At 38.0% G+C, this 24,905-nt stretch overlaps 2 protein-coding genes and 1 long non-coding RNA gene across 3 annotated transcripts in view; 2 read left to right on the top strand and 1 right to left on the bottom strand.

Annotated features, from left to right (window-relative positions):
* LOC120295874 (receptor-like protein 6) overlaps nucleotides 1-635 on the top strand; it is a 1,837-nt gene extending 1,202 nt beyond the window's left edge. Inside the window, exon 2 of the mRNA XM_039317481.1 lies at nucleotides 307-635. Coding sequence (XP_039173415.1) covers nucleotides 307-635 — 329 coding nt within the window. The remainder of the gene's footprint in view (nucleotides 1-306) is intronic.
* A 5,197-nt stretch (nucleotides 636-5,832) lies between these two features.
* Nucleotides 5,833-7,361, bottom strand: LOC120292261. Its single transcript, XR_005550056.1, has 3 exons — nucleotides 7,295-7,361; nucleotides 7,104-7,183; nucleotides 5,833-5,874 (listed from the first exon to the last, which is right to left on the bottom strand). It is a non-coding gene; the product is annotated as an uncharacterized LOC120292261 (long non-coding RNA).
* A 9,809-nt stretch (nucleotides 7,362-17,170) lies between these two features.
* Nucleotides 17,171-24,905, top strand: part of LOC120286208 (transcription factor IIIA-like) — a 44,831-nt gene continuing 37,096 nt past the window's right edge. The window contains exon 1 of the mRNA XM_039310517.1: nucleotides 17,171-17,329. Within this exon, the coding sequence (XP_039166451.1) occupies nucleotides 17,198-17,329 (132 nt within the window). The 5' untranslated portion in view covers nucleotides 17,171-17,197. The remainder of the gene's footprint in view (nucleotides 17,330-24,905) is intronic.

The following is a 24,905-nucleotide window of genomic DNA, read 5'->3' as shown; positions in this document are numbered from 1 at the left end:
CAAGTCATTTTAGGAACGTTGACTCGGTCCCAAGATTTTTTTGCAAACCGAGAGTTTTGAGAAAAAGTCGAGGTAGGGTCGTTTTTGTCCAGAAAATTTCGATGACTGTTTTTTATTGCGAAATTGGGAAGCAAGTAGGTTCTATTGATGAGGAAAAATACCAATTTGACTGTTGATTTGATATTGGCATTTAAATGGAAATTGAGCCAATTGCCTCCAAAATTCGTATCTCCCCTTTGGACCCAACAATTGGACAAACTCAAGGCTTCTAGAAGGATTTTTTGGTCTGGAAATCAACTGAGGAAGATAGCTGGGCTTGGTGGGCCAAGTTGAGGGGACAAAGAGATGAGGAAGAGATCATTGGTGGCCCCCTCAGCCTAGCCGATCCCCTCCTTCTCCTTGCCCGTCGACCACCTTCTAGTGAAGGCCAAGAAGCTTCAAAACTCCAGAGAGAACCGGACCAACAGCCCCTCTTGCCCATCGAAGCTCGCCGGAGTCCAATCAGTCGTTGTTGCGCCGCTCACATCCGCCAGCCGCTGCTTGCTCGCAACCGCGCCCAGCTTGCTGCCGTTTCGAGTTGTTCTGCCGTCCAGCTGCTTGTCTGGCCTCCGTGTATCACTATGGTGGTTGCTTGAGCCACCGTGAGCTACCGCCTGTCACCGTGAAGCCCTGTCGAGCACCCCTGTAGTCTCCACCGGTCCTTGCTCGCTCGACTAGCCTCCAGTCCAGCTTCTCTAGGCTCAGAATAGAACCAGAGCTAGTGGTCTCTCGGCACTTGTTTGGCGCATTTTCAAGCCTTTCCCGACCTTGTTTTGTGGTCCCACTTTGGAGTTTGTCAATCCTCGCCATGTGCCCATCGTTTTGATCCAAGTGGATCCTTAATTAAGTGAGTTTAACTCACTAATCTCTACTTAATAAGTTAATGACGTTTAAGGGTTGTTTAGATTAAGTTAAGCTAGGATTAGGTGGTTAGTTAGAATGGATTAGTGATTTAGTTAATCCTTGTTGCATGTTAGGTGGTTAGATTAGTGTAATTAGCAAGTAATTATGCTATAGTATTTATTTAGACAGGTTTGGGAACTTTCCGAACCTGTCTTGGTATTTAATTAGGCATTACGGGCCTAAGTCTTATTTAATTGCATTTAATAATTAATTTTCCATTACTTAATTAATTATCTCTTTTTCGGAAGTTAGATCGAGATAGTGAGTGACCGGAATTTCGTGCTGATTGCAATGGTGTGGTTGATTTATTTATTTGGATGTTATTTTGTGTAAATTGGGTGTGAACTATGATTTTGGGGTATTTATCCCAAATTTGTTTATTATCAATATTTAATTGGAAAATAACCGAGCGTCGGTTTACAACGCCAAATATATTTGGGTGGATCATATTAAATGGTGGGAGGCCGATCATGTACCCACACACAAGTATTTTTATCGGGTATGATAAAAATTGAGGAATCATTGATTGATTAGAATGGTATACCCTATCAGCCTGCAAGCTTGATACATCAGCTTAGGGTGAGCATTAAGTATCGCACAGCTTCGGTGAGCATTAAGATTCGCACAGCTTTGATGAGCAATTAAGATTCACACAGCTTCGGTGAGCAACAAAGTATCGCACAGCTTTAGTGAGCATTAAGATTCGCACAGCTTCAGTGAGCAATTAAGATTCGCACAGCTTTGGTGAGCAATTAAGAATCGCACAGCTTCAGTAAGCATTATTAGTATACTATATGAGCCCGATGGCTCGATATGTTAGCTTAGAGAGAGAGAGCATTATACTATTTATTAGCCTTTGAGGCAAGCTATACTATCTATCTTCAGCTTATGGTGAACAGTCCTTAATGAGATTGGACTTATAGATAGTATTTATTGGATTGACCGTGTGATGGTCCTGATGACATGAAATCGATTAGGTCGATTAATCGATTATTCGATCCGCTGTGATGATTTGTGTTGTTGATGTGATTTGATGAATTACAAATTATGTTGACATGCAGAAAGGGACTGAGGCTAAGGTAAGTCCTCTGACTCGTAATTATGCTTAGGCAGCCCTTAGGGCGTATTTCCTTCCTAGTCGGGTTTTAGGGGGTGAACTTGTTGAGACATCGTCTCACCCCGTTGTGGGATAAAATTTTGAGGCCCCTAGATGTCAAATCCTTCCGAGCATTTTGGACAACTAAAGTAGATTATGGGACAAGTAACTTATATTCCAATGTATGGAGACCCTAGGGGATGGGAATATGCATTCTTGCAGTTTGTGGTCTGGGTTGATATAGGTCTACCTCGCAAAGTGCCCCATCATTATTGATCATGGTACTATTGAGAGCGGAATGGAGAGAGAGAGAGAGAGAGAGAGAGAGCCCATACTAGAATCTGAGGTACCTCAGTTTGTGTTAGAGGTTGCTTTTGGGAAAGACACTGCAGATCCTCCTAGTGGTTCGGTGGTAAACCCGAGTTTGTCGGATCCAGGATCCCTGGTGTTTTCAAAGGACTCGATTACCTAGTGTGCCTATAGCACTTTGAAACCCCCCTATTTTGTAGACCCTACTTTTAAAGTTTGGAATTGTAAATAACACGGCTTGATATATATATATATATATACATAAGCGTGTTGTGTTTTGAAAAATTCGTAGTCCTATTTTTCTATCACATCTTGTTGTTGTCTAGGGATTTATTAATTGCTTTTTTATGCACATTAAAATGAATGGGTTGGCGATGTGTCCTAGGACGTCACTATTTAATCGACCAAATTGGGATGGGCATGTGCTCGGAGGATCGGGGCATGACAATTCAGCTAGGGATGCGGATGGGGATGGGCGCGAGGCTAGCTGGTCGACGGGCTTGGGATGGGCTGGCGCGGGTGGCTCGGCAGCTCGAACGACCGGCGGGCGACTAGTCGCTAGTCCATCGAACTGATGAGCGGCGACTTGGCTTCGGTGATGGCTAGCGGCTGTTTTGCTATGGAAATGGAGATTGCACGAGATGGAATGAAGAAGAAGCTGAGAAAGAAGAAGAAGTGCTACCGAAAAGGGAGACACGGAAGCCAATAAGTCCACCTAAATATCCTAAACACTTGAGTGCTGCCCCATAAGTCTTCAGCCATCACTAGCAACTGTTTTCCCCCTTAAAACTTCCTAAGTAAGCCAAATTGATGCCCAAATGTTGCAGCCCCCATAGCTGTACGAATTTCATGAATTTTCCTCACTAAATCAACTCAATTTCACTCAAAATAATCTCCATTTGATGGCCAAAATGCTAAGGAGGAAGCCCAAACGAATTTCCACCATTTCTATCACCAAACAATCCAACTTGAAGGCAAAAATCCACACCAAGATGGCCCTCCGAATTTCCTTAATTTAAATTGTCCAATTTTGAATTTCTGCCAAAATTCCGAGCTCGCCCAAAATTTTTTAAAGGATGAGTCAACAGCCTAACAATAAATCATAACATGCTAGAACTTTCGATTCCTGAAACCGGGTTCAATTTCATGGTTAATTTCAACTGGATGCGATTTTAGCGTAACCTAATCTACCGGGTAACTTTTAGGAATTTTTAGTGCATTTGACCCGTGGTTGATTATTTTCGATCCACATTGTGCATCTCCTACTCATAGGCGACTCTCGGTTGTCATAAAAATCTCAATGTTTCAATTACGAGCACCAGGTACAGAATCGGCAGAAAAATCGGTTTAGTGCCGTTCGACATGAATTTTGTAATTAGGTGAAATCACCCCCAATTTGATTACATGCCTCTATTGAATCGGCCTATCTCTAATCTCTAATCGATTTTAACGGGGCCATATCGACCTTTGCAAATTAACACGGTCGAGCAGTCGATTTTTGATCGAATTCTTAAGTTAGTCACGTTTATATCCCTTAATAGCTTCACCTGGTAGATCAGTTATCTTGTGAGTGACCAGCTCAGAGAAAAGACTATAGACGCATCGATGAAAAGCCCATTTCATTTAATCGAAACAAGGTCAAAAATCAGGATGTCACAAGGCCCATTAAGAATTTTCACATAAGGGGTACCAACGGAACCATTGGCATTATATTTTCAACATTTGGCTATTGGGTCACAACTTGCTAGCATCTAAAAGCAATTTATATGTATGATCTAGATTATTGTGAAGGAATGATATATCTTGAAAATGGAAATTTGAAGTTGAATATACTAAGCATGTTGTAGTATCATTTTGTCACACCAAGATATTTTCTCACTTTTGGTGGACCAAAAGGTCATTGCATCCTTAGGCAATTTTAGATCGAATTCTGATGATCAATTTTTAGGGTCTTGTATACCATGTAAAAAAAGCCTTTAGTACACAAAGATTAGAATTTGCATTAGTGTGCATTTGAATGAAATTGACCAACCTAATATTCACCTCATGGCTTTGAGTCCTTGAAGGCAAATATTTATGGAGTCCAATTTTTGAAATGATGAGGTTGAGGTTTCGCCTTCTCCATTATGAAAGGTAATGATGGATACTAGAAATATAGTCAAACTCTTCACCTTTTATGCATAAATTCTTTGTAGCACTTTATGAACATAACAGTCTTTCGACTATTGTAAGAGTAACAACATGTTGCAAGCCTTAAATTCTTGAATGAGTGGGCTTTGATCAATTTCTAATTTTTATTTTTTTGGGTGACCAATTAGGGTGCGTTTGGTAACATTTCTGTTTAAAAATTGTTCTAGGAAAAAGAAATAGAAAAAAGTGTTTACATTCCAGGAATAATTTCTAAACAAAAAAACGCATTTAGTAACTGTATAAAATTTATGTTTCTGAAATAGAAAAGAACAAAAACACGTTTGGTAACTGCAAAAAATTTATGTTTTTGGAATAGAAAAAGAATAGAAATACGTTTGGTAATGTACAAAATTTATGTTCCAAATTTTTTCAATTGTTCTTTTTTTTTTAAATAAAGTGTAAACTTGGTATTAAATTATCATTCTCATGAAATGCTCATCAATTTAATTTTGTTCATATTAAGTGAAAACAAACATTCTAAACTTGATCATATTTGCTTACTTGGAAGAAAATTTTTTAAGTTTGTACCAAAATTTTCCCTATTTTTTTTTAAAAATAAAGTGTAAACTTGGTTTTGAATTCTCATTATCATAAAATGCTCATCAATTTAATTTTGTTCATGGTGAGTAAAGTCAAACATTCTGAACATGGTTATAAGTGCATACTTTGAAGAAAATTTTATAAATAAACTTTGTACCAAATTTTTCTCACCATTTTGTTCACAACACACATGACTAGAAGTTCCTTGTGTTTTGCATACAAAGACAGGCATGAACTCCCACTTTCGACTGTGTGGGTCTCTTACATTTTAGTCCTCCGCGCTCCAACCCGCCAAAGCGGGGCAAAAGAGCGGGAAACATGGCGAGAGACAGATGTATGTTTCTTCGGGAGCAACAAAATTTGTTGAGGTTACGTGCTATTAAGTGTAAAAGTAAGCTAACATGACCTATGGCTCTCTTCCAATGAATGACGGCTTGCTTCGGCCATTTAAAGGCATATGTATGGACTGGACACTGCCGTTCAGAAGAATCCTCCCTCTCCTAAATCAAAATCGCAAAAGGAATCGTCAGCCCTCTACACTTCTGCTCATCAGCGAGCTCCAGTTGCTATGCTCCCGGTGGTTCCTCTGATAGTGTACCAGTTACACTAGGCGTTGAGGAAAGAGGAAGCTCAGGTCTGGCACCATGATTTACCAGCGCCGTGGAACCTCACCTCAATGCATCAAACACGTTTGATCCCAAGCAGCCTGAAAGAATCCGGACCCACTAGAAACACATGCCGTGGTGGTGAATACCGGAGATTACTGCTCCTTCATATGCTGTCCTTGGTACACCATCCTGCACGTGGGAGAAAGCATCATATCTTTTGTACGAGTAAGAGAGAAAGAGAGTATCCAACTCTAGAATCATTAATACAAGCAAGGACAATGCGTAAGGGAGCCGTTATAAGCCCTCTACCATGAGCATGGCCGTGAATAATCAGTTATAAATTTACATACTATATTATACATGCAAAACTTGCAAAGTAACTGCACAAGACTGAAGTGACCACACATCAGAGTATACGTGTTCTGGCCGAATAAATTGTCGACCTTGGTGGTTCTCTTGTAGCCTTAACCAGTCATCCCAGAAAGTTAGTGTTGTCAAAGAAAATTTCGGGAGACACATGAGCTATAAACATGTGTGATCTAAAACCAATATATCAAACCAATAAGGATATGCCTTAGGCCACTTTGGGGATAATTCCTTCCATGTAGATCTGGTCAACAACCATCCCAATCCAGGAAAGAAATCAGATCGATAAAGGATTTCCGCAAAATGTATTTAAAGATTACAAGAAAAGAGAGATGGAGAAGGAAACACATATCTTCGACAAGAAAAGGTTGATAAGGCTGTGAAGATGAATAAAAGAAGCTTCAAACTTGAAATAAAATGAACTATAGCATCCTCTGTCTAAACAGGTCCCCCATTAAAACTTCTTGGATCAATCATTAAACACAATACATGGGAATTACTAGCATCATTTAAGTGTGAATCCTCTCAGAAGCTACTCCTCCTGAAGGACAGCAGCACAATAAAACCATCCGAAGACAAAACTAACCAAATAATGTAATGGATCCACCATTAGTACTTCTTGACTAACCATAAAAACACAATATATGAGAATTACTACCATCATTTGATGGGGTATAATATTCTCACTTGAACGGATTGACTCTTCCCAATTGATATTTCAAGCAAGACAGTAAATTTACTAAACGTTGGATGAAAGAGAGATTCAGCACTCAGGGTTTTCAAAAATTTTGCTCAATATGACAAATTTAGAAAGGTTCCTCCCACACAGCAAGGAAAGGGTTCCACCACACACTCAAATTTCATTTTCAAATTCACTAGGCAGAGTGAGTTGCAGATCTAAATTCACCTAAGCTTATAATTACATAACTTAAAAGTCTAGATGCTGGCTGCACATGATAATAACAAATTTACCGAGTACATATCTTAATAACTGAATGTGTATCTCTTGGAACAAAGCTAGAGGTTCAAATGGCCATCGATCCAGTAGATACCAGGATGAGGTAATAGGATGGAGACTTCCAGCAGCAGCAAGTTGATCAGCATGTTCCAATTGTGTTGTGAAAAGACACATCTGCGGGAGAGAGGGAAAAAAACAAAAACAGAAAGATAAAAGTCAAACGAGGAAACATATAATTTTGGTGGATAAACAAATGAAGTAAGGACAACCATTGGATAAACATACCAACGCAAGAAGAATTGATCACGGAAGCCAACATGACTGCTACATACATATGTACATTGCTTGATGCTGGAGCTTCTCTTTAAAGCCAAAAAAGACGATAATGTTGGGGAAGAAACTGAACTGAAAGATTTAACTGAAACGGAGAAAAGAAAAGTTTAGCACAAATCCTTTTTCCTGGCCAAGAACCGTTTTGGATATCTGTTTGTGATAATCAAAAGATAAGCATCTCCCTAACCATCGAACAACAGTTTATACATGAAATTGGAGAGCTAAAGGGCTAAAAAGGCAGCAATTGAAGGTGAATCGACAAAAAAGATAGTTTAAGTGTGGTTATAGAAAATTAGTATGTTTTAGGATTGGATTACTATAATTCTTGATGGTAACTTGATGAGTTAAAATTTATGAATGGGGCACAAGGCCATACAATTTTGTACTCAATCATAAGATGTCCTGTCCTTTACTAGAAACCAGACCAGCAGAGGAAAGAAAAACGAGTTTCACCAAAAGTACTACAGCTACAGCATCAAATACCTGAGTTAATGGACCCATATTTTGCCTCTTGAATCAAAGCATCTCTTAATTTTCCTGCTGAAATTCCTAAAGTACCACATGTCCATGGTCATCAAAGCAAAATTCCTACAAAGTAACCCCACAACAGAAAGCACGAAGGCAACGAACATCTAAAATCACGCTATTCTATAGTTACGAGACTTTCTGCAATTAATAGACAGCCCACAACCACTATAATTTTCTACATCTTTACTAGGAGTAGACAATCTAGTGCTATCAACCCCTTCTCATTTGTTCTACATCGAACACTTCTTTCACATGTTAGGAAAGAAGCCTTAGTCCTTCTATCTCGCATGATTTTGTAAATTACTTTAGTTCAGCGACCGATGCAAGCACGCGCAAAAGGAACAGAATCTCTGGTCAAAATACATAAGCTAAGATAAAGGTGCAATTGAATTCGCCCGCATTTTCAGTCCATCAGCATTAGCAAACTGAAAATTCAGCAGACGAAACAACTTTTGTTCCATTTATTCGCATCAGTCTTCTATTTTACACGCGAAATGGCGTTTAAGAAAGAAGCGAACAACAAAAACCTACAAAACCACACAAAAGCAGCCGCGAGCACATATGCACGTGGATTGGTCACACAAAACCGCAAAAATTCCAGATCGCGTGAGAATCGGGACCAAGGAATCACCTGGATGTGGATCAACGCCACGCCGCGGCGAGGAGGAGGAACCACCGGAAGTCGCGGAACTTGCTCACCATCGTCTCTCCGGAGCCGGCGGGGGAAACCGCCGTAGCAGCTGAAGATCACGCGGCGAAGGCGTCGCGAGCACCGAAAATGGCCGAGCTAGCGAGAGGAGCTTGAGGATTTCTGAGAAGGCTTTGATGGCGAATCTCGAGCGTCGAAGGTGGGGTGCTTCGTTCTCCTTGAAGCGACGACGGCGACGGCGACGACGACGACGACTACTAGGAGCGGCGAGTCAACAAAGCCGAGCGAGCGGGGAGACCGGCTTCCGAAGCCGGACGATCGGCCGCCGACCGAAGCCTGTTTGGAGACGAGGCTCGCAGGAGAAGAGGCGGTGTTCGAAGGGCTGAGCAAGAAATAGAAAAGGAACACGATTTTGTTCCTTTTTTGTTCTTCAAATATGTTTCAGAAATAAGAAACACAAATTTATTGTCTCTTATTTCTATTTCTTTTTTGTTTGTGGAAACGAAAGAACAAAAAGGAACAGAAACGCACCCAAACGCGGTTCCTTTTTTGTTCTCAGGAACATAAGAACAGAAAAAGTGTTCAAAAAAAAAATGCAAACAAATGGGCCCTTATAGACTATCTTCTCACAGTAGATTAAGGACAGTCACACAAATATTTCTTTTCTTTGAACTCAAAGGTGGTGTTGTAGGAATGCAACATCACATGATCAAACTATTCCAAATCTTTTCTAGGTGGTCAAGCTTGTCATACAAGATTTTATGGAATTTTCAAACATGCTTATGGATGGGAATGGAGTTGAGTTAAGCAAGGAAACCAATTCTCTAAAGGAAAGGACAAACTCCTGACTCGACCATTAGATCAAGAGTTGAAGTTCAATGTAGATGCTGAAAAGAAGGATAGCAAATGGCCCATATGTATAATTGCACAATTAGGGAGAGGCTCAATTATCCAAGCGTGGATATGACGTGGAAGACAAAACTCGTTGATGGAAGCAGAGCTACGACTCTTCTTCTCGCTTGCAAATTTGCTGATTTCCATTGGCATCAAGTGATTTTTGAAAGTGATTGCAAAGTCAAACAATGCCATTCAACAAAAGGGGCTTTCCCGTGGGAGTATTCAACCTTTCATCTTGAACCCTCACTTTCTACTTCCCAGCAATCCAGGATGGAGGATGAAGTGGACTTGTAGGCCTAACATGACACTACTCATGAGCTTCCAAATTAGGCTTTTAATTAGATAAAAATCAAATCTTTGTTTTTTTTTTTTTAACAATCTCCCTTCTAGAGTTAAAAAGAATAATGCTAGCAAATTTTCTTTAATTTATTGTTTTAATTAGGTATTAATTTCACTCTGTAATATTTTTTTTTTTTTTTAGGTAAGTCTCTGTAATATTTTTATTGCTCCTATGTGAAATGGAAAAAAACTTATCGGAAAAAATATAATATATTTAAAGTGAAAAAGGCAAGATGTACCAATTGGCATTGTGATTGAAGGGCGACAAAGCATATGACTCAATTAGATAGATAGATAGATGAGAGAGAGAGAGAGAGAGAGAGAGAGAGAGAGAGAGAGAGAGAGAGAGAGAGAGAGAGAGAGAGAGAGAGAGAGATTCTTCTGCATGTCTCATGGATAGCTTGCAATTTGCATACCCAATTATATTTGGAAGTTGAAATTTACCATGTCTAGGGACATTTCAAAGGGCCATTTCAGTTCTGGGTCCAAAAAGCTCATCTTCAAGGTTGCGTCCCTTCCCCAAACTGATGTGAAATGCGCGATTGGGGCCATTAATCTATTTACACAATTAACTCCATTATTTTTTACCTGATTAATGTGTCCAGTCTTCAACTTGATTTGTTTATACAATCAGGTCCTTCATCATGATAGTGATTCTCTCAAGCTTTACTGAAGGGCACAACTGATGTAGCAAAAACTGATCATATGGAGCGCCAATATCAGCTAAAAAAAGGCTGGTGAGGGCCTCTTTGCACATTTTCTGACGAGCTAAAAGGATGTAAAAACCCGGGTTTGCCACACCTTCAAAATTGACAATCCCAAGACGTGTGCTATTGTGATTAGTCGCACGCGCGCGTTTGTTTGTGTTTTGTGTGCATGGTTTGCAAGTGGCAATGGTCGCGTCACAGTCGCCAGAGAGAGACCGGCGGCATGAGCCAATGTCTAGATAGGGCGACCATCAATTTGCATTCATTTCATATGATTGAGGAAAAAAAAACCAGTATTGTGCACTGTATGGCCATTAAATGTTTTAGACATGGAAAGAGGAAAGGGCGACAACATTGCTGTGCATTATTGAGTCATTATCCCATTTCTCTTAAGGATCAGGACTTTTTACATGGGTATCGATGTGCATCGTCTAGTTTGCAATTGCAACCCAAGACATAACATAACCACCAAGTTCAAAGACTAATTTACGCCTCCTATAAAAAGCACCCAAAGAACACTAGTCACTACCAAATTAGTCACTAACCAAAAAAGTCCTAACCCTTAAACTAGCCATTGGCTATGACGCCTGTCTCCGCTATCACATACTCAACTTTACAATCTATTTAAATTCAAGAACTCGTCTGTCTCCGCTATCACATACTCAACTTTAAAATCTATTTAAATTCAAGAACTCGTGATCCTCAATTCCCTTTACATTCTGTTGACTTCGTTATGCATTGATGAAAAAAAAAAACTTCATAATAATGTGACCTGTAGCCTAAAATTGATTCTATAATCCCCGCGGAAACCAAACTGATTGGGTCAGGGACTGCTAGATCCTGCATCGTCCACTTCTACTTGGGAAATTACCACTTTCCTTCATTTTGGGAAAATGTTTAAACTAGATTATAAAAAAAAAAAAAAATTGTTATTTCTTTTCACGAATGTTAGTTTGGTCAAGTGGTTATGCAAATATTTATTCACATTGAAAACCATGGTTCAAATCTTGTGAGTACAAATTTATTTTTCGCTAATAATAAAGCTTAAAAGACCTGATTCACAAGCCTTGTGAGTACAAATTTCTTTTTCTTTAATAATAAGCTTAAAAAACTGATTCAAACTGGTTCTCGTTGAATCGGACTCTGTACTCGCTCTAGATTTCAACGGTATGTGGAGCTAACATGTAACTCAATGTCTATTTGATTAGAGTGACTTTTAGTTTATTCATAGTTTCTGTTGCACTTTCACTTTACTTGATATAGTATAGATTTGAATGTTTGGAAACCTGCTCATAAGGAGGCGTTAAAATTGATGATCGGAGGCGGCTGAAGAAGGATTAGGTTCTGTGGGTTGAAGGACTCCAACAAATCAATTTTTGAAAGTTGAAGTTGAAATTTGAAACAGAGACAATCAAAGTCCTTTTACCTGTGGGGATTTGTTTCAAGATAGAGAAAATTTTACGTACAAAAGAAAAACCTATAAAATATGAGGAGCCCGTCATTTTTTCTGAATATAAAAAGGTCATATTTTCTTTCAACCCACAAGGGCGTTTGCTAAAAATTTGATCACTCGCTTGTCGCTCTTACTCACATAAGATCAATTTCCTTAGGCTGCGTTTAGTAACTTGCCAAATAATAATAATTTATGTTCTTTTGCTCTTGAGAATAGATTTGAAACATAAATGAGTTTGGTAAAATTTTTATTTCTGGGAACAAATTTATATTTTTTTGTTCCCAAAAGTAGATTTAGAATAGAATCGAGAGAAGTAAAAATAAAAGTTGATTTTTTGTTCCCGAGGACAATTTCAGAATCAAGCCAATCCATTTTTTTTTCTATTTTCTCTTCTTTCTTCTTGTTCTTCTTCCCTCTCTCTTCTTCTTCAACCGTTGCCGTTACTGCTACCGTCATCCACTACTACTAGTCACCAGAGGCACGCCCAGTCACCAGCAAGGCAGGCCTCACCTGGGCCTCCCTCGGCCATCAGCGAGGCTCGCCAAGCCACCATGAGTTGAGCCCCACTGGTTGCTAGATGAGCTCGACCTCACTCGATCTGAGCAAGGTTACTTCCCAAGCCAAGGCTCGGCCAGCAACTGGCAACCCTCGAAGAAGAAGAAGAGAAAGAAAAGAAAAAAGTAATAAAATTATTTAAAAAATTAAAAGAAAATTATTTGGATTAGAAATTTTTAGAAGAGTACCAAACACAATTCTATTTCAGGAATAAAAATTTTAGACAATTACCAAACGGCTTAAAATGCTTAAAAATTGTTCATAGGAACAGAAAAAAAAAATCATTTTTGATTAGAAATTATTCTCAAGAGTAGAATGGTTAACAAACGCATCCTTATTGTCTTATTGTATCAATTCCCTTTAGACATCAAATTTCTTTTACATTTCTCAACAAAACAAAGAAGAAATGAAACAAAATATGATATAAAAGACTTAGCACAGGTTCACTAATTTGCTACTGTTTTGTTTGGTTTCTTCATCCTTTTCCCAATTTTCTAAAGAGCAAGATTGACAAATTAAATATCTTGCATTATAGTTTTCTCAAATTAATTTTTGAGTTCACTTCGCCTCTTGATGATTTTTTGATGAAATTACTTAAGACAGCGATATCTTAATTTAGACAAAATGTATTAAGTTTGTTTTTTATTAATACATGCTTGTAAGTTGTAACTGGGATGAGATATGGGTCAAACTACCACACTACAAGGACATGATGAATTGATATTTGGAAAATATTTATGTTTGGATACACATTACTTTGGAAAGGTTTCAACTCTTTAAATTTGAAATTATATTGAAATAATTTTTTTGGATGGAAAAAATTATATTGAAATAATTAACACATTTGGATTTTGCGTATATATATAAGTATATTTTGTAGTAAAATTGTTTTGGATAAATGCAAGTGATTTGCAAATGCGTTGTCCACTACCTCACCAATAGCTACGACATGCCCCGGGCCCAATGACACTACCCAATTTTCTAGAACGTCTAGGTTCCAACAATATTTCACTTTTCTTTACCAAAAAAAAAACAATATTTCACTTTTTTTTTTTTTTTTCTTTTGTTATTCTTTTGTGGAAAGTCTCCACAACGAATCAGAGCCAAGGCCTCGCCCGTTCTCGCCCTCTCATTCGTTGGCACATGGCCATCAATTGTTTAGGATGCGTTTGGCAACTGACCAAATAATAAAAATTTCTATTATTTTGTTCTTGAGAGTATATCTAAAACAGAAATTCGTTTAGTAAAATTTTTACTTTCGGAATAATTTTCTATCTTTTTGTTTCCGGAAGTAGATTTGGAACATAATCGAAAAGTTAAAAAAAAGTTGATTTTTATTCTCGGAAGCAATTCCGAATCAAGTCAACTCATTTTTTTTTTTTTTCTCTTTTTTATTTTTATTTTTATTTTTATTCTTCTTCCCTCTCTCTTCTTCTTCAATTGCTATGGTTAAACTAGAGATTGTGGAGGCTTTCTGTTGTAACTTCGTGAAATACTTCAGCAATGTTGTCTATCTGAAGGAGCACAAGTGGTAGGCTCATCAATTAATCAATTGCGACATATGTGGGACTAAGTAGTCAAGCAAGAATATCCAACAACATCTCCGCACGCATGAAAAGAAATATAGTATAATTCAATTGAAAATCCTTTGGTTTCATATTGATATGTCACTGTTCACCTGATCCATTTTTATCATTGAACAATTGAAAAGTGATGATTGATATTTTTCTTCCCGAGATTGTTAAAGGCTAGGAAGTTGGATTTCTACCATCTCCTTTTGTAATACTTAAAAGAAAATTAATAATTGTTTATAATATTCATCCATCTCTCTTAAGTAGGTAGGATTTCTTATTTTGATTTGAAATGTCAAGCCAAACTCCGAGGAAGATTTTTTTTTCTTTTTCCTTGGGGAATAAAAGTGACTTCACTAGATGTCCCGAAAAAAAATCACATAAGTTTTATTTGAGGGGCGAAATCGACCGTCATCATTGTTTCCATGTAAAATTATTCTTTATGGTGGATGACATAGTCAATGGTGCTTATGCGGTATATTGACGCGGCACTATAAGTAATTCTTAAAATTTTAAAATTAACAAATTAAGAACTAAATGACGTTGGCCAAAATATATTGGAAAGTAAACCAGAGTTTTAAGGAATTAAAAACTAAAAAATACTGAAATACTAAAATACGTTGAATTATAGAATCGTCTTCCTCATATCATTGCCTAAGATCATCCCTTGAAAGAGTTAAAAGTGGTTACTGCCGCAAACCTCGTGTATGAGCCTAGCGATGGTTACCGGATGCCCCTACCTTCTGGACGAGATCGATTCCCATGGTTGCAGCCATGGATGCCCACGAGCTCTTCATGCAGAGCTTGAATACATGTGAGCTTTCTCCCAGAGGGCTTTGCAACCACTGCAAGATTGTTGATGACAATTGAGAGCGGTTTCAACGAAGTTATTCACTGCATTCATGAGCCATGGCCGATGGTGTTCCGCATCTTGTTTCCCGAAACATAAGCTCTTTTTTTTTTTTTTTTTAGGGCCGAAGTAACTTAATCCTCTCAGTAGCCCAGAAAACAAGAGGAAATTGCAAAGTAGCTTATCACAAACGATGCCTTGTAAAAGTAGCACAAAAGGAAAATGCCTTTGGAGCTTGTACTCTTGTTTGAAATTCTACGAAAACTTTAAGAGTTTAAAAATAATTCTCGAAAAATGATTGGTTATATCACTGCAAGAAGTTAATCAAAAGAAAATATTTTCGTTATCAACAACAATTTATGTCTAATTATTTTGGTGAGTGATGAAAATATTTTTTGTTCCTTCATTTTTATAAGCAATGCAAAGGATTATTTCTTATTTTGAGTTTTCTAGTGAAACATATGCACCCTTAAAATAATTCCTTTGTTCTTTGAAATTGCAAGCACCATTCCAAGAGGAAACTCGCCATTTTGAGACAAAGAATGTTTTCGTTCTTGATCATGATGAGTCATTTATTAATCATGGAAAAGTGTTTAACATTTTGTTTGGCCCATAGAGAGTAATGTTCCTTTCAATAGTAATTTTGCAACAATATTAGTGACTTATAACCATAAATGTTCCACTCATGTATTTACTACTCAAAACTAAATCACAACACGATAATTGGTTTTCTATTGTTGGGTTTGTGGACAATAATATTGTTATTTCATTGGTAAACTATAAATAGCCATGCACCCACTTGTAAAATTTTTTTTTAAAAAAAAGTGCCAGTATATTATTGGATTTGCGCATAATAAAACTATTATTCTGTTGGTAACATTTACCTACTCATCCATTTCTAAAATCTTAAAATAAGTGATAATATACCGGTGAGTTTGTCAGTTGGTAAAATTACTATTTCATCACTAATTACAAATGGTTAGACTTGTCAAACAAGTGAGTTGGGTTGGGTTTAGGTTGAGTCATAAATAATCCAATCCAAATTAATTTATTAACCCGTTTATAACCCATTTATTAGCAATGTAAATTTATTGACTCATACCCAACCCAACTTGCATCCGACTTGACTCATATTGTAAAACACTTCTCTATTTAATCAAATCTAGAAAAACTTGTTTCTTATGATTTAACAAAAAAATTATATTGTTAAAACACTTCAATACAATTACAAATTTAATGGATAAATTTTTAAATTTTTTTAAATCTGAGGCTCCATTTATTTCATAAAAAATGTGGTATTTTTGAAAATGGTAATGATTTCCGGTGTTTAGTTAAAACTTGAGAATGAATTTGAAAATATTTTTTGCTTATTATAGAAAATCTGATTTGATTTTCCTACTTGCTGTCTGTCGAGGAAGACGCTCTTTACCATCCTTCAACGCATTGAAGGCACTCTTGACGCACTAAGCCTTCGTCCCGGCTTTTCCCATTTCCAATTGGGTCCTGCAAAGAACAAACGGAAAGTAATGGGTATTGACCATCTCGCGCAAAAGCCTACAACACTCTAATCTCACCATGGAAAAACTTAAAAGCAAGAACCTGTGGACATTACAAGCGACAAAGAAACAACAAGAATTTCAGCGATACCCATTTACAAAGACTCCAGGAAGGGAAGCAGAACAAACCTACTTAACCCAAAAGCACCACGAGCGCACGAAAGAGGGAAAGGCTAACCTTCCACAGCGTAAATAAAGAGCCAGGCCCAGCGAAGCATTTCATCAAACGAATGGGGTGCGAGAGAGACGGACCTGACAAATGCGGACCCAGGGCCTCCGAGAAGCGCCGCCGACGGCGTCGCAGAAGGTGGACTTGCCACTACCGGGTGCATTTAAGTTTTTCCCTTCCGAACACCCATTCGTTTCCCCTTCTCCTCCACTTCCGAACACCCACGACGACGAGCACCAGAAGAAGGAAAGAAAAAATTTCGAAGGTGTTAGAGCTGAGCAACCCTCGAACATCTCCAATAATGCAAGAAACGACTCGAGAACTTTCTCGTTACCTCGTGCTTCCGAACCGTCGTCAACCTCCATCTCCATCGCGAAAAATCTCCCTCAGCAATCTCTGCAACGAAAACCTCAGCGTCGCTCTCTGTAAATCTTCACGTTCCGAGCTTATTGGGCTGGGCCTAATTTAGGCCTATTCCTATCACGGCTTTGGACCCGGCCAAGTTGGGCCCAGAACGACTCCTCCATTTGGTTGGGTTAGAGCTCCGTTCTGCAACATCGGCGAGAGCGGGCGCGGGAGAGATGGGGGAAGAAGAGAGCTGCGATAAAGCAGGTCCTGTGTTCAGGGACATAAGGCGGTACTACTGCGAGTACTGCGGGATCTGCAGGTCCAAGAAGTCCCTCATCACTTCCCACATCCAGTCGCACCACCAGGTCAGTTCTCCTCGCTTCGTCGCCTTCCGATGCTTCGTAAGCGGCTCGGTTCGTTTCGAGCCGCGAGTTCTGGTGCTACGATTTGATTAGTTCGATCGGCAATTGCTGGTTTTGCGGTTGCGGAATTTGCTCGCGTTTGAATGTTTTCGTGTTGGTTTGGTCTTTATCAGGATAAGGTGGAAGTGGCAATGGCTCAAGGGGTCGAGTGGAAGGAGGAAGCGAGAGCTAATTATACCTGCGAAGAATGCGGCGCCACGTTTAAGAAACCTGCGTACTCGAGGCAGCATATGCAGGGCCATTCGCTCGAGGTATATTGAGCTCTCTGTTTTGTTATTGATGATGCAACATGAAAGCAAGTTCTTTGAAAATCTTAGTCAAGTTTCGATTAGATTACGCCTGTCATGGAGGTGGTCTGCGGCGAGGTACAGTTTGTAAAGTGGAGGGTTCAGATTACAGTCGCACCGGTCTTGTTGAACAGACAGTTTTGATGTACACTGCTCGGTCTTTGCTCTTAAGATTTTCACATTTGTAACTTCTGATGAGGTGTCAGAAACGGCAATTCAGATATTATCGTTGGGGATGTACATGATTTTTCTGGGCTGTGGAATGGTGATGCCGTGAATTTGTGAAGCATCATCATATCGAAGCACCCATGAGAAAGCATTAATCTTTTCGTGTGGTCTGGTGTCAAAGATAGATTTCTAAGATAAAAAAGTTCTAATTTTGGTTGAAAATCGAAGCTGTTTTGTTCTTTTTCATTTGTCTACTGCGAGTTTGCCTATGCTGAAATCAAGACCTTGCAAGATAAAGTATGTTGGCTCATCTGATTATGATATGATAATGGCGTGAAGCATTGGATCCCACCGAAAAGAACTCCAAAATGCAAGAGGCTGCAATCTTGTATCTTGATTGGACTAGTATCAGGTTGGGGGACCACCTGAGAAGATCCATCAAGTCAGCCTCGGTCACGCATGTTCTATTTTGAGGTTTGAAGCATTGTTTGTTTTTTTACTTCTTCTATTGATATCTAGAGACTCGGTATGCTTTGTATCTATGTGTCAATATGCTAAATTCATTTGCAAAGGCCTTTCAAGTGTTCTATAGAGGATTGCCCTGCCAGCTATAGGAGAAAAGACCATTTGGCTTGTCACTTTCTCCAACATAAAGGCAAGATTTTCAGTTGTCTTGTTGATGGTTGCGATAAGTCATTTGCATATCAAGGGAACATGAAGAGGCACTTGAATGAAATTCACAATGATGAGGAACCACCAACGTCTGGTGAACGTAAGAGTCTAAAGCAACATGTTTGTCCGAAGGTTGGGTGTGGGAAGGTTTTCAAGTTTGCATCGAAGTTGTGAAAGCATGAGGATTCTCACGGTAAGTCACTTAATAATGAAGATTTCTTGGTGAAGCCGAATGATATCTATGAGCTGTTTAACGTGCCATTCAATAATAATGTCATTTCAACTGCTGCAGTCAAACTGGAGACTGTGGAGGCTTTTTGTTGTGAGTGCATGAAATACTTCAGCAATGTTGACTATCTGAAGGAGCACATGTGGTCAGCTCACCAATTAGTCAATTGCGACATATGTGGGACTAAGCAGTTGAGGAAGAATATCCAACGGCATCTCTGCACGCATGAGAAGAAAAATTCGGTTGATTCAGAAGCATTCAGATGTGATGTTGAGGGTTGTCTCCGCATTTTTTCAATAGTAAGATGTAGTCACCTACTAAGTAGATTCTGGCTGGCCATGGAATATAATTGTTTGGAACTTTGAAGCTTGAGGTCATTTATTGGGTGGCTGGTGAGTGTACATTAGCCGATGTTTTTTCTTGTTGACAGAAATCAAATTTACGTTAGCATGTGAAGGCTGTTCATCTTGAGGTGAGGCCATTTGTATGCGGCCATAAGGATTGTGGCAGGAAGTTTGCGTATAAGCACGTGAGAGACCATCATGAGAAAACTGGTTGCCATGTTTACACTCCGGTGAGCCCCATTCTCTTATCCTCTCAAATATTGAAATTCAATTTTACTGCTCTTTTGAAATCCAGCTTTTTACTACATGAGGTTTGGATGATCCTATACCTATCAATTTGGCTCCTTGGCTTCAGGGTGATTTTGAGGAGTTAGATGAGCAATTTCGATCTAGGCCCAGAGGTGGGAGAAAGAGGAAATGTCCAACGATTGAGTCCCTATTGCGAAAAAGAGTTACTTTGCCCAACGAGTTAGATTTCCTTTCGGATTAGTGGCTGGAGTGTTTCAGAGGTGCTTGGCAGCAGCCGAGGATAATGTATAGTAGCTGTGGTTTTTTGCCTCATAGGGCCAAGAGGTGACGAGTTCGCTCATCATCCTCATGTCACTTGTTTGTAGTTGATAGAGTTTGCTATTGTTTTGTATATGAAGATAAGAGAGCGAATTATAATTAGCAAAAGATGCTTGTGATGAGGTATTGTCAGCTGTACATAATGCAATATAGTAAAAGTCAACTGAGAATCCACTAGTTTCATTCTGATCAATCACTAATCACCTGATCCGTTTTTATCGTTGAACAGTTGAGAAGTCCTGGTCGGTATTTTACTTTTAGAGATTGTTGAAGGCTTGGAAGTCGGATTTCTACCATCTCCTTTGGTAATGCTTAAAACAAAATTAATATTTGTCTATAAAATCATTTCTCTTAAGTATGTAAAATTTCTTCTAATTTAAATGTCAGGCCAAATCCCTAGAAATATCATGTACACATTTTCAGGGGATAAAAATGCCTCACCAAATGTCCCGAAAATATGACAGAGTTACTCGAGAGACGAAAGTGACCGTCATTATCATTTTCTATAGCGGATGATGCTGGCGCTTTAATTTGTTCTTAAAATTAATAAAAAATAACAAATTAAAAACTAAAATATTGTTGGCCAAAATACGTTGTAAAGTAAACCAGAGTTTTAAGGGATGAAAAAACTATTAAGTGCCAATGAAAATATTGAAAATGGTTGAATTATAGAATCATCTTCCTCAGATCATTGCCTAAGAGGGATCGTTACCTAAGATCGTCTCTTGAAGAGTCGTTCGTGAGCATCACCCAAACCCCAATTATGGGCCCAGTGATGGCTATTGGCTACTGCCTAGAATCTAGTCCAGATTGAGGTTGGACGACCCCAACCTGTGGACCAGATTGGGTCCTATGGCTGCAGCCATGGATGCCCATGAGCTGTTCGGGCAGAGCTTCAATGGATGTGAGCTCTATCCCAAAGGGTTGGGCAGCCACCCTGGGCTTCAGGCTCGTGCCATAGGAGTTCTCACGGCCTCGAGCAATATCTCGACTGAGAGAGTGTGTGTGTGTGTGCAACGAGGGGGATGGGCTGGTCGGTGACGATTAAAAGCGGTTTCAGCCAAGTTTTCAACCGCGCTCATGAGCGTTGCGATGGTATCCAAAATTTTTTTCCTCTTTGTAGCCCAGAAAACAAGAGAAAATTGCAACGTAACTATCACAAACAATGTTCGACCAAAAAAAAAAAAACTATCACAAACAATGCTCTGTAATGGCGTCAGAGCTTGTAATATTGTTTGAAATCAAGACGCATTTGTTTTAAGATAAATTCAAGATGTGAAAAGTATTTTTTTTCGAAAAATTATTGGTTATATTAGTTAGAAAAGTTAATCAACATAAAATGTTTTTATGATCGATAGCAAGTTACGCCTAACTATTTTCGTTTGTGATAGAAAGATATTTTATTCACTTATTTTGATAAGCAACACAAAAGATTATATCTTGAAAAAATGTATTCTAAGTTTTGTGTTTTCAATGGAACAAATGCAACATTAAAATCATTCCTTTGCTTTTCGAGCTTGTGACTACCCCTCCAAGAGGATACTTGCTACATCGAGACAAGGGAAGGGCGGCTGTTTTCTTGTTTTTGATTATGATGAGTCATTTATAATCACAAACAAGTGTTTAACCTTACATCAAGCCCAAATAGAACAATTTTCCTTTCAATAGTAAATTTGTAATACCATTCATGAAATTTCAAATAACAATGTATATTGATGATATTTGCAACAATATTAGTGAATTATAATTGTCAATGTTCTACTTATATAGTTACCACTTAAAATAAATCTCATCAAAGTAAATGGTTTTCTAATATTGAGTTTGTGGATTGTAAGATTGTTATTTAATTGGTGACTTAACAATTGCGCACCCACTTGTAAAATATAAAAGTTAGCGTCAATCAACTATTAGATTTGTGGACGATCAAATTGTTATTTCATTGGCAACATATACTTACGCATCTATTTGTAAAATCTAAAAAAGAAATTGGAAATATAATATTGAGTCTGTTGATGGTAAATTGTCATTCCATCATTGATTACAAATGAGTTATCGGTATTTCGAATTTATTATCAACATTACATAATTACAGTCCACAAAAAAATTTCTATTTTATTCGTCAACAGAATTTTATAAATCACCAGATTGAGGAGCTGTGCTGAAAGGACAATTTTGCATTCTTAGTCGAGTCAATTGAAAACAACTAGTCGTTATGCTTGATTGTAGTTAGTAAGTTCAATGTTTTTCCTCTCCATAGTTTTCTAAGAAGGTGTGTACTCGCCATGTACTGGCCGCCAAACTGGACCAAAGGACTTCCCAGCTTTTTCTAAGAAGGTGGATGGAAATTTTCAGTTTGAAAATTCCAATCCTGAAAGGTTTTCAAATTCCTGCTCAGTTCATGGGCTTGAAGTTGGACCTGGTTGACTACATTTTATAAATTGCTGAATCAGGGAGCTCACTTAAACGACAATTTAGCATTCTCTAGCTATTTCGTGAAGTTTGGTCATTATGTTTTATTGGAGTAAGTTCAATTGTCTATCCTTTCCATAATTGCCTACTGTCGGAAAGTCTGTCAATTAGAAACATTCTTTACATTTGGATAAAATAAAAATTCTTTACGATGCACTTGTTCTATTCGTGAACGGAATTTTATAAATCACCGAATCGAGAACCTCACTTAAACAACAATTTTGCATTCTCTAGTCATGTCAACTGAAAGCTATTGCATATGGTTGGTCATCATGCTTTATTGGAATAAGTTCAATTGTTTTTCCTCTCTGTTATTGTCTATTGCCGGAAAGTCTCTCAATCATAAAAGTTCTTCAACTTTAGACAAAATAAAGATTCTTCACACATGTGCCCACCAAATTGTGTTATCTTCCCAGCTCTTACTCTTAGAAGGTGCACGGAAATTTTCGGTTTGAAAATTTCAATCCCGAAAGGTTTTCAAATTCCAGCCCATTTCATGGGCTTAAAGGTTAGATCCAGTTTGACTGGTTCACTGCATCGTTGGTTTGACTAGTGATTACTGTTGCTTTCAAGTCAACTGTCATGTTGTATGAAAAATATGGTTTGCTAATTTCGATTGGCTGCAATAACATTTTGTAAGTTTTCTAAAAATATCAAATCCTAGCGTTTTTATGATCCTCTTCGTCTGTCTTGGACTAGTTCCATGTGGTAGCACAGCAAAGAAAATGCAAGTTTTAAGCAATCTAGCCAATTACGAGTAGCAACCGAAGTGATATAAAAAAAATGAAACCGAGCATGTTACAAATTTATTGGTCTAAGAAGATTTTTCTAATTATGTCTTTGAAATTGAGTTGTTGAGGTTGGTTAATTCTTGGAATGATAAAATATGTAAGTAGCAAAGAAGGCTTTAATGACAGTAAGAACAAAGAGAACGTAAGTAGTAGTAGCTGGACCAAGGGTTGCCAAAGTACTCGCGCCCGATTCCCTCCATTTCATGTGCCAATTGTTCCAGTGGTATATGGCCACTCACCTAAATTACTCGGTCATGTAGGTAGAGCCAATATGGAACCTGACATCCTTAGTATTTTTATTGCGCAGTGTTGCGATTTTTCTCAGTAATTTTCGAAGTGAAATAAGTAAAAAGAAACTAGTTTTATTTTAGGAAAAATAAGAAAGTAAAATGTAGAAGACAAAGGTGGAAAAGTGAGAGATGCGAGAAAGGGTGGAGGATTTCGTGGCTGCAGCCACCACCAGTGATGATTGGTGATGGTTAGAAAATTTGAAGAACTTATCATAGGCTTGACTTTCGGAGAAGCGGTCATGGTGGACTCCAACTATCCACCGAAGTGGTAAGGGAAAATGTCACAAATGGTCCCTATACTATTATTCAATGTGCAATTTGGTCCATGAACTTTCGATTGGCTCAATTTGATTCCTGAACTATTGATAAATGTCCGATTTGATCCTAAACTTTGAACGGCTCAATTTGGTCCTCGAACTATTGATAAATGTCCGATTTAGTCTTTCGTTACTTTTTTTTTTTTTTTTGCTTCTTCTCTCTTCCCTCTCGCCGGCGACCCTCACTTTGGACCCCGACTTCCCTCCACCGAAGCCGGCGGAGAGAAGAGAGAAAAAGCCAAAAAAAAAAAAGAAGAGGAAAAATAGTAACGAAAGACTAAATCGGACATTTATCAATAGTTCAAGGACTAAATTGAGTCGATCGAAAGTTCAGAGACCAAATCGGACATTTATCAATAGTTCAGGAATTAAATTGAGCCGGTTGAAAGTTCAGGGACCAAATTGCACATTAAGTAATAATATAGGGACCATTTGTGACATTTTCCCAAGTGGTAATGGATTGCCTTCTTGAGGACACAATCGCACAAATATTAAGAATTAGAACATTAAAAATATATTTAACCCAATTTGAAGAAAAAATTAACAAGATTGAAATACATGACACTCAAGATTGAAACGATTATGTGATTTCCTATCATTTTCTCACATGCTTCTTTGAAATCAGGTTTTAATTGCTTCTTACCAACAAGCTACTTGAAATTGCCTAAATTATTTACAAATTCAAGTGTGAGATTTAGTCAAGTCCAAGCCTCATCAATTCAAATTTTATGAAATTCAAATTTGAGCTCAAGCTTGAATCAAGCTCCCACAAAAACTCATTTATAATAACCCAAGTCAAATCCAACCGAGTCATTTCAAGTTTCTTAAAAAAAAAGAAGAAATCACGAGTCAAACTCGATCCAAAAAGTCGAGCTTCTACAAGATTGAGTTTGAGTCAAGTATATATATATTTGTCTAGTCTAGTTCAAATATTGATATCAATTTGATCGATTAGACCTCTTTTATGTACCTGCTAAAAAATATTCCTAACACCATTTAGAAATTAGTTTTGGTTATCACTGGACATTCATTCAAAGAGAATCTTGTGTATTGTGTGACTTTGTGCAAGATGACATTATTTAGTGTGGCAAAGCAAAGAAAATTTGGTCATGAAATATTACTTTACATATACTATGGAAGTCAACCTTAGCGGATACGTTCCCAATGTAAACACACAATACAATTATGATATAATTAAATTGAGTATGCTAATAAGAACCATTTGCCGACTAGTCAAGATTACTAAAATAGTTGGAACACTTAAGTAGACACAAGCACACATTAACAAAAGAACAATCATCAATCAATAGAAAAAAAAATTCATTTTCAATTTGTTATCTAACTTAAACAAGTGAACAAAAAGCACTTTCTTTTATTAGAGAACT

Source organism: Eucalyptus grandis, chromosome 1 (assembly GCF_016545825.1).
Source record: "Eucalyptus grandis isolate ANBG69807.140 chromosome 1, ASM1654582v1, whole genome shotgun sequence".
NCBI classification, from domain to species: domain Eukaryota; kingdom Viridiplantae; phylum Streptophyta; class Magnoliopsida; order Myrtales; family Myrtaceae; genus Eucalyptus; species Eucalyptus grandis.
This window is presented reverse-complemented; position numbering and strand designations above follow the sequence as displayed.